Source organism: Lonchura striata, chromosome 4 (assembly GCF_046129695.1).
Source record: "Lonchura striata isolate bLonStr1 chromosome 4, bLonStr1.mat, whole genome shotgun sequence".
NCBI classification, from domain to species: Eukaryota; Metazoa; Chordata; class Aves; order Passeriformes; family Estrildidae; genus Lonchura; species Lonchura striata.
Window position 1 is genome coordinate 1,962,633 of NC_134606.1, and position 15,241 is coordinate 1,977,873.

Consider the following 15,241-nt stretch of genomic DNA (forward strand, 5'->3'; position numbering starts at 1 on the left):
GAACTCCGGGAAAACTGCAGGAACCCCAGGAACTGTGGGAACCGGGAACTGCGGGAACTGTGGGGGGCGGGAACCCCGGGAACCGGGAGATGGGAACAGGGAACTGCAGGAACCAGGAATTGCGGAAACCCCGGGAACCGGGGGAACACCGGGAACCGCGGGAACCTGGAAACGTGGGAGGCACGGGAGAGTCCCAGGGGGAATTTTGGGAATTCAGGGGGATTCCCAAAGGGTTCTGTCATGCCCAATGGGAATTTTGGGAATGTTAAGTGGGATTCCCAAAGGAAATTTTGGGAATGCTCACTGCAATTCCCGATGGGAATTTTGGCAATGTTCTGTGGGATTCCCAAAGGAAATTTTGGGAATGCTCAGTGCAATTCCCGATGGGAATTTTGGAAATGCTCGGTGCGATTCCCAATGGGAATTTTTGGAATGTTCTGTGGAAATCCCAAAGGGAATTTTGGGAATGCTCAATGTGATTCCCAGTAGGAATTTTAGAAATGCTCAGAGCAATTCCCAATGGGAATTTTGGGAAAGTTCTGTGGGATTCCCAATGGCTTTTCACCCATAAGTGGAATTTTGGGAATGCTCAGTGCAATTCCCAATGGGAATTTTGGGAATGTTCTGTGGGATTCCCAAAGGAAATTTTGGGAATGCTCAGTGCAATTCCCAATGGGAATTTTGGAAATACTCAATGTGATTCCCAATGGGAATTTTGGGAACGCTCAATGTGATTCCCAATGGGAATTTGAGGAATGTTCTGTGGGATTCCCAATGGGTTTTCACCCATAATTGGAATTTTGGGAATGCTCAGTGCAATTCCCAATGGAAATTTTGGGAATGCTCCGTGGAAATCCCAAAGGTTTTTCCCCCCAGTGGGAATTCTGGGATTCGCAGGATTTTTTTAGGGGTAAATGGAAATGATTTGGGAATTCTCTGACCAATAAGCGCCCTGTAGGTTCTCCGCAGCCGTGCATTAATTAAGGACTAATTAAAGACTAATTAAGGACTAATTAAAGCAGCCCAGGAAGGCTCCGAGCCCGTAAGTACTGCGGGCTCAGAGTCCCAAAGAATTCCCAGAAAATTCCCAAATAATTCAAAAAACATTTTAATAATTTTTTAAAAATCCTTTTTTTCCCCCAAAAAATTTGCATTTCCCCCCAAAAAAATCCTTTTTTCTCCCAAAATTCCCCCCAAAATTTCCATTTTCCCCCAAAAAAATTCCAAAAAAATTCCTGTATTTTTCCAAAAAAAATTCCCATTTTTTCTCCCAAAATTCCCATTTTTTTCACTCCAAAATTCCCATTTTTTCTCCTAATATTCCCAGAAAATCCCCCCAAAATTCCCCTTTGTTCCCCAAAAAAATCCACCCAAAAAAATTCTTTTTGTCCCAAAATCCCCCCAAAAAATAATGTAAAAATTCAAAAAAATTCCTATTTTTAGTCCCAAAAATCCCCCTAAAAATTCCCATTTTTTCCCCCAAAAATTCATTTTCCCACTAAATTCCAAAAAAATCCCCCCCAAAAATTTCCATTTTTCCCACAAAATTCCCAAAAAATCCTCCCAAAATCTCCCACTTTTTCCCCAAAAACTTCCCATTTCTTCCCCCAAAAAATCCCCCAAAAATTAATATAAAACTCTCTTTTTTTTTCCTCCAAACTTCCCAAAATGTGCCCCAATAAATTCCCATTTTTTAGTCCCAAAAATCCCCCCAAAAATGCCCGTTTTTTCCCCACCCAGCCGTGGGTTCCCGTTGTTCCTTCAGGCAGCCACAGCCAGGCCGTGCTGGAGGCCCCCAAAATCCAAAAGAATTCTCCTTTTCGCCCCAAAAAACCTCATTTTTTCCCAAAAAATTCCCGGTTTTCCCTCAAAAATTCCCATTTTTCGCCCAAAATTCCCACTGTTTCCCCACCCAGCTGTGGGTTCCGGTTGTTCCCTCAGGCAGCCACAGTCGGGGTCGCGCCAGCCTGGAGGCGCCCCCAAAATCCGAAAAAAATCACATTTTTTCCCCAAAAAATTCCCATATTCTCCCAAAATTCCCATATTTTTCCTAAAAATATTCCCAAAAACCTGTTTTTCTCTCAAAATTCCCATTGTTTCCACACCCAAACGTGGCTTCCCGTTGTTGCCGTCGTTCTTCCCTCAGGCAGCCACAGCCGGGACAGCGCCGCACTTGAGGCGCCACCCCAAAATCCAAAAAAAAAATCGCACCTTTCCCCCAAAAAATTTCAATTTCTCAAAAAAATGCATATTTTTTTTCCCAAAATTCCCATTTTGCCCCAAAATTCCTGTGTTTTTCTACCAAAACCCCCACGTTTCCGCACCTAACCGTGGCTTCCCGTCGTTGCGTCGCCTCGGGCAGTCGGGGTCGGGCCACGCTGGAGGCACCCCCAAAATCCAAAAAAATCGAATTTTTTCCCCAAAAAATTCCCATTTCTCTTTAAAAAAGTCTATTTTTTTCTCCCAAAATTTTCATTTTCCCCAAAAATTCCCTTCTTTCACCCAAAATTCCCACTGTTTCCCCACCCAGCTGTGGGTTCCGGTTGTTCCCTCAGGCAGCCACAGTCGGGGTCGCGCCAGCCTGGAGGCTCCCCCAAAATCCAAAAAAATTCGCATTTTTTACCCAAAAAATTCCCATATTCTCCCAAAATTCCCATATTTTTCCTAGAAACATTCCCAAAAACCTGTTTTTCTCTCAAAATTCCCATTGTTTCCGCAGCCAAACGTGGCTTCCTGTTGTTGCCGTCGTTCTTCCCTCAGGCAGCCGCAGCCGGGACAGCGCCGCGCTGCTGGTTACTCCAAAATCAAAAGAAATTCGCATGTTTTCTCCAAAAAATTCCCATTTCTCTTAAAAAAATTGTATTTTTTTCTCCCAAAATTCCCATTTTCCCCCAAAATTCCTGTGTTTTTTCCACCAAAATCCCCAAAACCCCCACGTTTCCGCACCTAACCGTGGCTTCCCGTCGTTGCGTTGCCTCGGGCAGTCGGGGTCGGGCCACGCTGGAGGTGCCCCCAAAGTCCGAAAAAAATCGCATTTTTTCCCCAAAAAATCCCATTTCTCTTAAAAAAATTCTAATTTTTTCTCCCAAAATTCCCATTTTCCCCAAAAATTTCCTTCTTTCACCCAAAATTCCCTCTGTTTCCCCACCCAGCTGTGGGTTCCGGTTGTTCCCTCAGGCAGCCGCAGCTGCTGGGGTCGCGCCAGCCTGGAGGCTCCCCCAAAATCCGAAAAATTTCGCATGTTTTCTCAAAAAAATTCCTATTTCTCAAAAGAAAACTATATTTTTTTTTCCAAAATTCCTGTTTTCCCCCCAAATTCCCATTTTTTCTCCCAAAATTCCCATTGTTTCCACACCCAAACGTGGCTTCCTGTTGTTGCCGTCATTCTTCCCTCAGGCAGCCACAGCCGGGACAGCGCCGCGCTGGAGGCGCCACCCCAAAATCCAAAAAAAAATCGCATCTTTCCCCCAAAAAATTTCAATTTCTCAAAAAACGCATATTTTTTTCTCCCAAAATTCCCATTTTCCCCCAAAATTCCTGGGTTTTTCTACCAAAACCCCCACGTTTCCGCACCTAACCGTGGCTTCCTGTCGTTGCCATTGTTGCGTCGCCTCGGGCAGTCGGGGTCGCGCCGCGCTGGAGGCGCCCCCCAAAATCCGAAAAAAATCGCGTTTTTTCCCCAAAATCCCCAAAAAACCCCCCGGGTTCCTGCTGCCAACCGCGGCCCCGCCGCTGTCCCCGCAGGCAGCCGCAGCCGCAGCCGCAGCCGGGGCCGCGCCGCGCTCGAGGCCGTGGTGCGCTCGCTGGGGCCGCGCTTCCTGGCCGAGTTCCAGCGGCACCGCTGCCTGCACGGGGCGCTGCCCGCGCCGCCCGCCGCCCGCCGGACCCCCAAACCCGCCCCCAAACCCGCCCCCAAAACCACCCCCAAAACCAAGGATGGAGCCTCGCAAGCGACCCCCAAAAATGGTCAGGAGGAGGAGGAGGAGGAGGAGGATGAAGCAGCTGGGAAGAGTCAACCGTACAATAGGGTGGGTGTGCGGTGAGGGGTGGGGGGGGTTTGGGGGGTTCCTGGGGTTTGGGGTTTGTGGGGTTTGGGGATTCCTGGGGTTTGGGGGAATTCCTGGGGTTTGGGGATTCCTGGGGTTTGTGGGGATTCCTGGGGTTTGGGGATTCCTGGGGTTTGTGGGGATTCCTGGGGTTTGGGGATTCCTGGGGTTTGGGGGAATTCCTGGGGTTTGGGGATTCCTGGGGTTTGTGGGGTTTGGGGAACTTGGGGAGTTTGGGGCAATTCCTGGTGTTTTTGGGGTTTGGGGGAATTCCTGGGGTTTGTGGGGTTTGGGGAACTTGGGGAGTTTGGGGCAATTCCTTGTGTTTTTGGGGTTTGGGGATTCCTGGGATTTGTGGGGTTTGGGGAACTTGGGGAGTTTGGGGGAATTCCTGGTGTTTTTGGGGTTTGTGGGAATTCCTGGGGTTTGTGGGGTTTGGGGAACTTGGGAGGTTTGGAGGAATTGCTGGGGTTTGGGGGGATTAATGTGGTTTGGGGAACTTGTGGGGTTTGGGAGAATTCCTGGGGTTTGAGGATTCATGGGATTTGGGGAACTTGAGGGGTTTGGGGGAATTCCTGGGGTTTGGGGGAATTCCTGGGGTTTGGGGATTCCTGGGGTTTGGGAGAATTCCTGGTGTTTTTGGGGTTTGGGGGAATTCCTGGGGTTTGTGGGGTTTGGGGAACTTGGGAGGTTTGGGGGATTCATGGGATTTGGGGTTTCTGGGGTTTGGGGGAATTCCTGGGGTTTGGGGGGATTAATGGGGTTTGGGGAACTTGTGGGGTTTGGGAGAATTCCTGGGGTTTTTGGGGTTTGGGAGAATTCATGGGATTTGGGGATTCCTGGGGTTTGGGGAACTTGTGGGGTTTGGGGGAGTTCCTGGGGTTTGGGGATTCCTGGGATTTGTGGGGTTTGGGGAACTTGGGGAGTTTGGGGGAATTCCTGGTGTTTTTGGGGTTTGGGGGAATTCCTGGGGTTTGGGGATTCATGGGGTTTGGGGTTTGTGGGGTTTGGGGAACTTGGGGAGTTTGGGGGAATTCCTGGTGTTTTTGGGGTTTGGGGGAATTCCTGGGGTTTGTGGGGTTTGGGGGACTTGGGAGGTTTGTGAATTCCTGGGGTTTGGGGGTTTCGGGGGAACTTGTGGGGTTTAGGGATTCACAGGGTTTGGGAGAATTCCTGAGGTTTTTGGGGTTTGAGGGACTTGGAGGGTTTGGGGGAATTCCTGGGGTTTGGGGTTTCTGGGGTTTGGGATTTTTGGGGGTTTGTAGGATATTGGGGAATTGCTGGGGTTTGGGGAACTTGTGGGGTGTGCAGATTCCTTGGGTTTGGGGATTCCTGGGATTTGGGGGGTTTGTGGAAATTTGTGGGGTTTGGGGATTTCTCGGGTTTGTGGAAATTCCTGGGGTTCCCAAAACAATCCAGCTTTTGGGGGTTTTGGGGATTTTTAGGGATTTTTGGGAATTCTGCACTGCTCGCTCATGGGATTTTTGGGGATTGTGCCCACTGACTAGGGATTTTTGGGAATTTTTGGGAATTGTGCCTGCTCACTCCAGGTTTTGGAGGATTTTGCGGAACTGTTGGGACTTCTGCCCGCTCGCTCGGGATTTTTGGGGATTTTTGGGGATTGTACCTGCTCAGTCGGGATGTTTGGGAATTTTTGGGAATTTTTGGGGATTTTTGGGAATTGTGCCCGCTGAGGCTGGCTCTGTGCCCACACAGCTGCTGCGGGAGGAGCTGCTGAGCTGCGGGACCGTGCTGCAGATCTCGGAGCTGCCGGACTCGGGATTCTCCGAGCAGGACCTGAAGCGCCTGGTGCAGCCCTTCGGCAAGGTCAGCGACCTGATCCTGCTGCGCTCCCGCAACCAGGTACGGAAAAACGGGAATGTGGGATTGGGAATGGGGGATTGGGATTGGGAATGGGAATGGGGGATTGGGAATGGGGGATTGGGATTGGGGGATTGGGAATGGGGGATTGGGAATGGTGCAGCCCTTCGGGAAGGTCAGCGACCTGATCCTGCTGCGCTCCCGCAACCAGGTACGGAAAAACGGGAATGGGGGATTGGGAATGGGGGATTGGGATTGGGAATGGGGGATTGGGAATGGGGGATTGGGATTGGGAATGGGGGATTGGGATTGGGAATGGTGCAGCCCTTCGGCAAGGTCAGCGACCTGATCCTGCTGCGCTCCCGCAACCAGGTACGGAAAAACAGGAATGGGGGATTGGGATTGGGAATGGGGGATTGGGATTGGGAATGGGGGATTGGGAATGGTGCAGCCCTTCGGGAAGGTCAGCGACCTGATCCTGCTGCGCTCCCGCAACCAGGTACGGAAAAACGGGAATTTGGGATTGGGAATGGGGGATTGGGATTGGGAATGGGGGATTGGGATTGGGAATGGGGGATTGGGATTGGGAATGGGAATGGGGGATTGGGAATGGGGGATTGGGAATGGGGGATTGGGAATGGGGGATTGGGAATGGGGGATTGGGATTTGGAATGGGGGATTGGGAATGGGGGATTGGGATTGGGGGATTGGGAATGGGGAATTGGGATTGGGAATGGGGGATTGGGAATGGGGGATTGGGATTGGGAATGGGGGATTGGGAATGGTGCAGCCCTTCGGGAAGGTCAGCGACCTGATCCTGCTGCGCTCCCGCAACCAGGTACGGAAAAACGGGAATTTGGGAATGGGAATGGGGGATTGGGATTGGGAATGGGGGATTGGGAATGGGGGATTGGGAATGGGGGATTGGGATTGGGGGATTGGGAATGGGGGATTGGGAATGGGGGATTGGGAATGGGGGATTGGGATTGGGGGATTGGGAATGGGGGATTGGGAATGGTGCAGCCCTTCGGCAAGGTCAGCGACCTGATCCTGCTGCGCTCCCGCAACCAGGTACGGAAAAACGGGAATGGGGGATTGGGATTGGGAATGGGGGATTGGGAATGGGGGATTGGGATTGGGAATGGGGGATTGGGATTGGGAATGGGGGATTGGGAATGGGGGATTGGGAATGGGAATGGGGGATTGGGAATGGGGGATTGGGAATGGGAATCCGGGATGCAGCGTTCCCAAAGATCCCTCTGGGCGATTTGGGATTGGGGTCAGCAGTTCCCTCTTGCAGTTCTGGGATTTTATGGATTTTTCCCCTTTCCCCCGTTTTTTTTTCTCTTTTCCCTTTTCCAATTTTCCCTTTTCCCCTTTTTCCCTTTCCCCTTTTTTCCCTTTTCCCTCTCTTTTCCCTTTCTCCTTTTCCCTTCCCCCCCCTTTCCCTTTTTTCCCTTTCTCCTTTTCCCTTTCCCCTTTTCCCTTTTTCCCTTTTCCCCTTTTCCCCTTTTCTCCTTTTCCCCTTTTCCCCTTTTCTCCTTTTCCCCTTTTTCCCTTTTCCCCTTTCTCCTTTTCCCCTTTTTCCCTTTTTCCCTTTTTCCCTTTTTCCCAATTTTCCCTTTTCCCCTTTCCCCTTTTTTTCCCTTTCCCCCTTTTCCCTTTCTCCTTTTCACTTTTTTTCCTCCTTTTCCCCTTTTTCCATTTCCCCTTTTTCCCTTTTCCCCTTTTCCCCTCTCCCTTTTCCCCTCTCCCATTTTCCCTTTCCCCCTTTCCCCCCTTTCCGTTTTTTCTCTTTACTCCCGTTCCCCGCCGATGCCCCGAATCCCGGGAACGCCGGGAACCCCGGGAACGCCGGGAACGCCGGGAACCCCGGGAACACCGGGAATCCCGGGAATGCCGTTCCCGCAGGCGTACCTGGAGATGAACTACAAGGAGGCCGTGATCGCCGCCGTCAAGTTCGCCGAGACGGCGCCGGTGCTGCTCAACGGGAAACGCGTCCGGGTCTGCGTGGCCGAGAGAGCGCCGGTGAGGCACGGACCGACGGATTCCCACGGGAATTCCAGGGAATGCTGAGGGGGGTCCTGGTGGGGATTCCATGGGAATGCTGAGGGGGGTCCTGCCGGGGATTCCTGCCGGGAATTCCAGGGGAATGCTGAGGGGGGTCCTGCCGGGGATTCCATGGGAATGCTGAGGGGGGTCCTGCTGGGGATTCCTGCTGGGAATTCCTGCCGGGGATTCCGGGGAATGCTGAGGGGGGGTCCTGATGGGGATTCCTGCCGGGAATTCCAGGGAATGCTGAGGGGGGTCCTGGTGGGAATTCCTGCTGGGAATTCCAGGGAATGCTGAGGGGGGTCCTGGTGGGGATTCCTGCTGGGAATGCTGAGAGGGGATTTCTTGGGAATGCTGACAGGGGATTCCTGCTGGGAATTCCATGGGAATGCTGAGAGGGGATTCCTGCTGGGAAATCCATGGGAATGCTGACGGGATTTCTGCTGGGAATTCCATGGGAATGCTGAATGGGGATTCCTGCTGGGGATTCCTGCTGGGAATGCTCAGAGGGGATTCCATGGGAATGCTGAGAGGGGATTCCTGCTGGGAAATCCATGGGAATGCTGACAGGGGATTCCATGGGAATGATGAGAGGGGATTCCTGCTGGGGATTCCATGGGAATGCTGACAGGGGATTCCTGCTGGGGGTTCCTGCTGGAAATTCCTGCTGGGAATGCTGAGAGGGGATTCCTGCTGGGAAATCCATGGGAATGCTGACAGGGGATTTCCTGGGAATGCTGAGAGAGGATTCCATGGGAATGTTGTGGGGGGATTCCTGCTGGGAATGCTGACTGGGAGTTCCTGCTGGAAATTCCTGCTGGGAATGCTGACAGGGGATTCCTGCTGGGGGTTCCTGCTGGGAATTCCATGGGAATGCTGACAGGGGATTCCATGGGAATGCTGACAGGGGGTTCCTGCTGGGAATGCTGAGAGGGGATTTCCTGGGAATGCTGACCAGGAGTTCCTGCTGGGAATTCCTGCTGCTGGAAATTCCTGCTGGGAATGCTGAGAGGGGATTCCATGGGAATGCTGACAGGGGATTCCTGCTGGGGATTCCATGGGAATGCTGACCAGGAGTTCCTGCTGGGAATTCCTGCTGGAAATTCCTGCTGGGAATGCTGAGAGGGGATTCCATGGGAATGCTGACAGGGGATTTCCTGGGAATGCTGAGAGGGGATCCCATGACAATTCCTGCTGGGAGGGGATTCCATGAGGATTCCTGTTGGGAATGCTGACAGGGAATTCCACGGGAATTATTTAATCCTTCACTTTTTTTTTTTTTTTTAATTAATTACTGTGAATTAACACCAGTCATTAACGAATTTTACTTTTTCCCTTGCAGGTGAAGAAGACGGTGAAGAAACGAGTCCTGAACCCCAAAAAAACTCCAGCCAGCACCAAGTGAGGCCCGCCTCCTTAATTAGCGCTAATTGCACTAATTGGGGTCGTTAATTAATAATTCCTCATTAATAATTTGATTTTTTTGCCGCTTTTTTCTCCCGCCAGGAAAATCCCCAGCAGCAGCACCAAGAGCCCCAAGGCCCTGCCAGGTGAGATAATTAGCAATTAATCACTCATTAGTGCTTAATTAACCTGCCTAATTGGCTGAATTAATTTTAATTTATTTGCGTTTCAACAGGAAATTATTGAATTTTTTTTTTTCCTATCCCTGGAATTCCTTGGATTTTTTGGGGATTTTTTTGGTTTTTTTTTTTTTTTTGTAGGGAAAAAGGAAAAAGTGAAGAAAATTCCGGGAGAGAAGAAAGTGAAAAAAATCTCAAATGTGGGAGGTGAGGGGGGAAAATGGGGAAAAAATGGGAAAATTCTTGGGAAAAAAATGGGGAAAAAATTGGTAAATAAAAGTTAAAAAATCCTCAGAAAAAGGGAAATAAAAACTTGGGAAAATGGGAAAAGAAAATGGAAGGAAAGTTTAGAAAAGGGGAAATAAATTGGGGTAAAAAGTTGGGAAAATGGGAAAAAAATGGGGGAAAAAATCGGGAAAATAGAGGAAAAACTTGGGAAAATTTGGGGAAAATGGGAAGAGAAAATAGAAAAAATTCTGGCAAATGGAGAAAATAAGATGGGAAAAAAAGTTGTGAAAATGAGGAAAAAATGGGGGGAAAATTGGGAAAATGGGGGAAAAATCTTGGGGAAAATGGGAAAAATGTGGGAAAATGGGGACAAATATTGGGAAAATGGGAAATAAACCTTGGGAAAATGGGGAAAAATATGGGGGAAAACCTTGGGAAAATGGGAAAAAAAACCTTGGGGAAATGGGGGGAAAAGCCTTGGGAAAATGGGAAAAAACTTGGGGAAAATGAGGAAGAAAGTGGGGGAAAATTATTGGGAAAATGGGGAAAGATGTGGGGAAAAAAGTGGGAAAAGTGGAAAAATGAGGAAAAAACTGGAAAATGGGAAAAACCTGGGGGAAATGGGCAAAAAGGGGGGGGGAAATGGGGAAAAATCTTGGGAAAATGGGGAAAAAAGTGGGAAAATCGGGAAAATGGGAAATAAACTGTGGGGTAAAGGGGAAAAAATCAGGAAATGCTGAAGAAAATGGGAAAAATGTGGGAAAATGGGAAAAAATCTTGGGAAAATGGGGAAAAAATCCTGGGAAAATGGGGAAAGTACCTTTGAAAAAATGGGGAAAAAAAGGAAAATGGGATAAAAACATGGGAAAATGGGGAAAAACCTTGGGAGAATGATGAGAAAATGGGGAAAAAAGTGGAAAAATGGGAATTGGGAAAATCAGGAATTTTTCCCTGCAGGAAAAGCAGCGGCTGAAGATTCCGGAGCTGCCGCCGAGGCCGGGCCGGAAACTTTGGGATCGGAGCCCTCGGATGCCAAAAATTCCAACCCCAAAAATTCCGACCCCAAAAATCCCGACCCCAAAATCTCCCCCGAGCAGGAGGAGCCTGGAACAGCCCCCGAGGCCGGGCCAGGTAATTCCAGGGAATTTCAGGAATTTTGGGAATTCCGGGGAATTTTCGTGGAGCTGGAATGGGGAAAAATGGGGGGAAAATGGGAAAAAAACTTCTGGAAAATTGGGAAAATTGAGGAATGGGGGGAAAAGTCCTGGGGGGATTTGGGAAAGAAGTTTGGGAAAATGGGGGGAAAAAATGGGGATGGAAGTTGGGAAAATGGGGAAAAAAAGAGGGAATGGGAAATAAAATGGAAAAAAGTTGGGGAAAAGGAAACAGGGGGAAAAAAACTGGGGAAAAAAATTTGGGAAAATGGGAAAAATTGGCAAAAAGAATTCGGGAAAATGAGGAGGAAATTCGGGGGAAAAAACCTTGGGAAAATGGGAAAAAATGACCAAAAAAATTGGGGAAAATTTGGGGAAAAAACTTGGGAAAATGGGAAAAGAACTTGGGAAAAGGGGGAAAGAAAATGGGGAAAAATTTGTTAAAATGGGAATTAAAAAGTTGGGAAATGGGATAAAAACCCTCTGGAAAATGGGGGGGAAATCTTAAGAAAAACTTAGGAAAATGGGGAAAAAAATTGGGATAAATTGGGGGGAGATGGGGAAAAATTGGGAAAAAATGTGGGAAAATGGGGGGAAATCTTGGGGAAAGGGGGGTTAAAGGGAATTTGGGAATTCTGTGGGGTCGAGCTGCTCCTTTTCCCCAATTTCAGAACTTCCAGCGAGCGAGGAGCCCACGGATCCAGGCGGGAAGGTCAGCAGGGATTCTGGGATTTGGGGGAATTTGGGGAATTCTGGGGGTTTGGGAACTGTGGGAATTGGGAATTGTGGGAATTGTGGGGATTTGGGAATTGGAGGGATTGGGGGGATTTGGGAATTGGGGGAATTGTGGGGATTTTGGAATTGTGGGAATTGTAGGAATTGTGGGGATTTGGGAATTGTGGAGGATTTGGGATGGGGATCAGGATCAGGTTCAGGACTTGGGATCAGGATCAGGATTTGGGATCAGGGTTTGGGATCAGGGTTTGGGATCAGGATTTGGGATCAGGGTTTGGGATCAGGGTTTGGGATCAGGGTTTGGGATCAGGATTTGGGATCAGGCTCTGTCTCAGGATTTGGGATCAGGGTTTGGGATCAGGATTTGGGATCAGGGTTTGGGATCAGGATCAGGATTTGGGATCAGGATCAGGATTTGGGATCAGGATTTGGGATCAGGGTTTGGGATCAGGATTTGGGATCAGGCTCTGTCTCAGGATTTGGGATCAGGATTTGGGATCGGGGTTTGGGATCAGGGTTTGGGATCAGGGTTTGGATCAGGGTTTGGATCAGGGTTTGGATCAGGATTTGGATCAGGATTTGGGCTCAGGGTTTGGGATCAGGGTTTGGATCAGGATTTGGGATCAGGGTTTGGATCAGGGTTTGGATCAGGGTTTGGATCAGGGTTTGGATCAGGATTTGGGATCAGGGTTTGGATCAGGGTTTGGATCAGGATTTGGGATCAGGGTTTGGATCAGGGTTTGGCATCAGGATTTGGGATCAGGATTTGGGATCAGGGTTTGGGATCAGGGTTTGGCATCAGGATTTGGGATCAGGATTTGGATCAGGATTTGGGATCAGGATTTGGGATCAGGGTTTGGGATCAGGGTTTGGGATCAGGGTTTGGCATCAGGATTTGGGATCAGGGTTTGGATCAGGGTTTGGGATCAGGGTTTGGATCAGGATTTGGGATCAGGGTTTGGATCAGGGTTTGGCATCAGGATTTGGGATCAGGATTTGGGATCAGGATTTGGGATCAGGCTCTGTCTCAGGATTTGGGATCAGGGTTTGGATCAGGGTTTGGATCAGGGTTTGGATCAGGGTTTGGATCAGGGTTTGGATCAGGATTTGGGATCAGGGTTTGGATCAGGATTTGGGATCAGGGTTTGGGCTCAGGGTTTGGATCAGGGTTTGGATCAGGATTTGGGCTCAGGGTTTGGATCAGGGTTTGGATCAGGATTTGGGCTCAGGGTTTGGATCAGGGTTTGGATCAGGATTTGGGATCAGGGTTTGGATCAGGGTTTGGATCAGGATTTGGGATCAGGGTTTGGATCAGGGTTTGGATCAGGATTTGGGATCAGGGTTTGGATCAGGGTTTGGATCAGGATTTGGGATCAGGGTTTGGATCAGGGTTTGGATCAGGATTTGGGATCAGGATTTGGGATCAGGGTTTGGATCAGGGTTTGGATCAGGATTTGGGTCAGGATTTGGGATCAGGGTTTGGATCAGGGTTTGGATCAGGGTTTGGATCAGGATTTGGGCTCAGGGTTTGGATCAGGATTTGGGCTCAGGATTTGGGATCAGGCCCAGGCTCTGTCTCAGGCTCTGGCTCAGGACCCTCTCCCCGAGCCCTGCTCTGTGCTGCTCGTGTCCAACCTGCCGCCCAAGGGCTGCGGGCAGGAGGAGCTCCACAACCTGGCCCGGCCCTTCGGGGGCCTGCACGACCTGCTGCTGCTCTCCTCCCACAAAAAGGTACCAGGAGCAGGGGCTTTGGGGCTTTGGGGATTTTTGGGGATTTTTTGGGGGATTTTTAGGATTTTTTGGGGATTTTTTGGGATTTTTGGGGGATTTCACCAAGCCCTTCAGCGGTCTGCACGACCTGCTGCTGCTCTCTTCACACAAAAAGGTAAAACAATCGGGGGCTTGGGGCGTTTGGGGATTTTTGGGGATTTTTTGGGGATTTTTTGGGGATTTTTGGGGGATTTTTGGGGGATTTTTGGGGATTTTTTGGGGATTTTTGGGGATTTTTTGGGGATTTCACCAAGCCCTTCAGCAGTCTGCACGACCTGCTGCTGCTCTCTTCACACAAAAAGGTAAAACAATCGGGGGCTTGGGGGGTTTGGAGATTTTTTTGGGATTTTTGGGGATTTTTAGGATTTTTTGGGGATTTTTGGGGATTTTTGGGGGATTTCACCAAGCCCTTCAGCGGTCTGCACGACCTGCTCCTGCTCTCCTCCCACTAAAAGGTACCGAAAGCAGGGGGTTTGGGGCATTTGGGATTTTTTGGGAATTTTTTGGGGAAGTTTTGGGGAAGTTTTGGGGATTTTTTGGGGGGATTTTTGGGGGGACTTTGGGGGATTTTTTGGGGGATTTTTTGGGAAGTTTTTGGGATTTTTTGGGGGATTTCACCAAGTCCTTCAGGGCCTGTGCAACCTGCTGCTGCTCTCTTCACACAAAAAGGTACCAGGAGCGGGGTTTTGGGGATTTTTTGGGAAGTTTTGGGGATTTTTGGGGATTTTTTTTTTTTTGGGGATTTTGGGGGATTTTTTGGGGGATTTTGGTGGATTTTTGGGGGATTTTTTTGGGAAGTTTTTGGGATTTTTGGAGGATTTCACCAAGCCCTTCAGGGGCCTGCAGGACCTGCTGCTGCTCTCCTCCCAAAAAACATACCAGGATGGGGCAGGGCAGCTTGGGGAATTTTGGAATTTTTGGGGGGATTTTAGGGGTTTTTTTGGGGGGATTTTAGGGGATATTTTAGGGGGATTTTTGGGGCCATTTTTGAAATTTTTTTGGCTATTTTTATCGTGTAAATTTGGGAATTTTGCGCGACATTTTCGCCGCTTTCGGGGGGAGACGTTGGGCGAACCCTTTGGGAATTCCTCGGGGATTTTTTTCCCGAGGATTGCCGTGGGATCCTTTGGGATTGCGGGGGACGCGGTGGGGTTTTTGGGGTGCATTTTGGGATTTGGGGGTTTGTGGCAGGCGTACCTGGAGATCCCGCAGCGGGCGGCCGAGTCCATGGTGAAGTTCTACGGATTCTTCCCCATGTGCCTGGCCGGGAACCAGCTCCACATCCAGCCCGAGCCCCGGCACCGGCACCTGCGCGACGAGGTTCGGATTGGGATTGGCATTGGGATTGGGATTGGGATTGGGATTGGGATTGGGATTGGGGATTGGGGTTGGGGTTGGGGTTGGGATTGGCATTGGCATTGGCATTGGGGTTGGGGGTTTGGGATTGGGGATGGGGTTGGGGTTGGGGTTGGGGTGGGATTGGGATTGGGGTTTGGGATTGGGGTTTGGGATTGGGATTGGGATTGGGATTGGGATTGGGATTGGGATTGGGATTGGGGTTGGGTTGGGATTGGCATTGGGGTTTGGGATTGGGATTGGCATTGGGATTGGGGTTGGGGTTGGGATTGGCATTGGCATTGGGGTTGGGGGTTGGGGGTTTGGGATTGGGAATTGGGGGTTTGGGGGTTGGGATTGGGGATTGGGGGTTGGGGTCTTGGGATTGGGGATTGGGGATTGGGGGCTTGGGATTGGGGATTGGGGGTTTGGGATTGGGGGGGTTTGGGATTGGGGATTGGGGGTTTGGGATTGGGGGGTTTGGGATTGGGGGTTTGGGATTGGGGGAGTTTGGGAT

At 49.9% G+C, this 15,241-nt stretch overlaps 1 protein-coding gene across 1 annotated transcript in view; it reads left to right on the top strand.

The window, feature by feature from the left end:
• The window catches only part of ZNF638 (zinc finger protein 638), a 52,409-nt gene that overhangs the window by 18,241 nt on the left and 18,927 nt on the right, over positions 1 to 15,241 (top strand). Inside the window, exons 6-15 of the mRNA XM_077782547.1 lie at positions 3,767 to 4,028; positions 5,763 to 5,909; positions 7,779 to 7,895; positions 9,262 to 9,320; positions 9,426 to 9,469; positions 9,644 to 9,709; positions 10,688 to 10,861; positions 11,556 to 11,596; positions 13,201 to 13,350; positions 14,581 to 14,709. Of these exons, the coding sequence (XP_077638673.1) occupies positions 3,767 to 4,028; positions 5,763 to 5,909; positions 7,779 to 7,895; positions 9,262 to 9,320; positions 9,426 to 9,469; positions 9,644 to 9,709; positions 10,688 to 10,861; positions 11,556 to 11,596; positions 13,201 to 13,350; positions 14,581 to 14,709 (1,189 nt within the window). The remainder of the gene's footprint in view (positions 1 to 3,766; positions 4,029 to 5,762; positions 5,910 to 7,778; positions 7,896 to 9,261; positions 9,321 to 9,425; positions 9,470 to 9,643; positions 9,710 to 10,687; positions 10,862 to 11,555; positions 11,597 to 13,200; positions 13,351 to 14,580; positions 14,710 to 15,241) is intronic.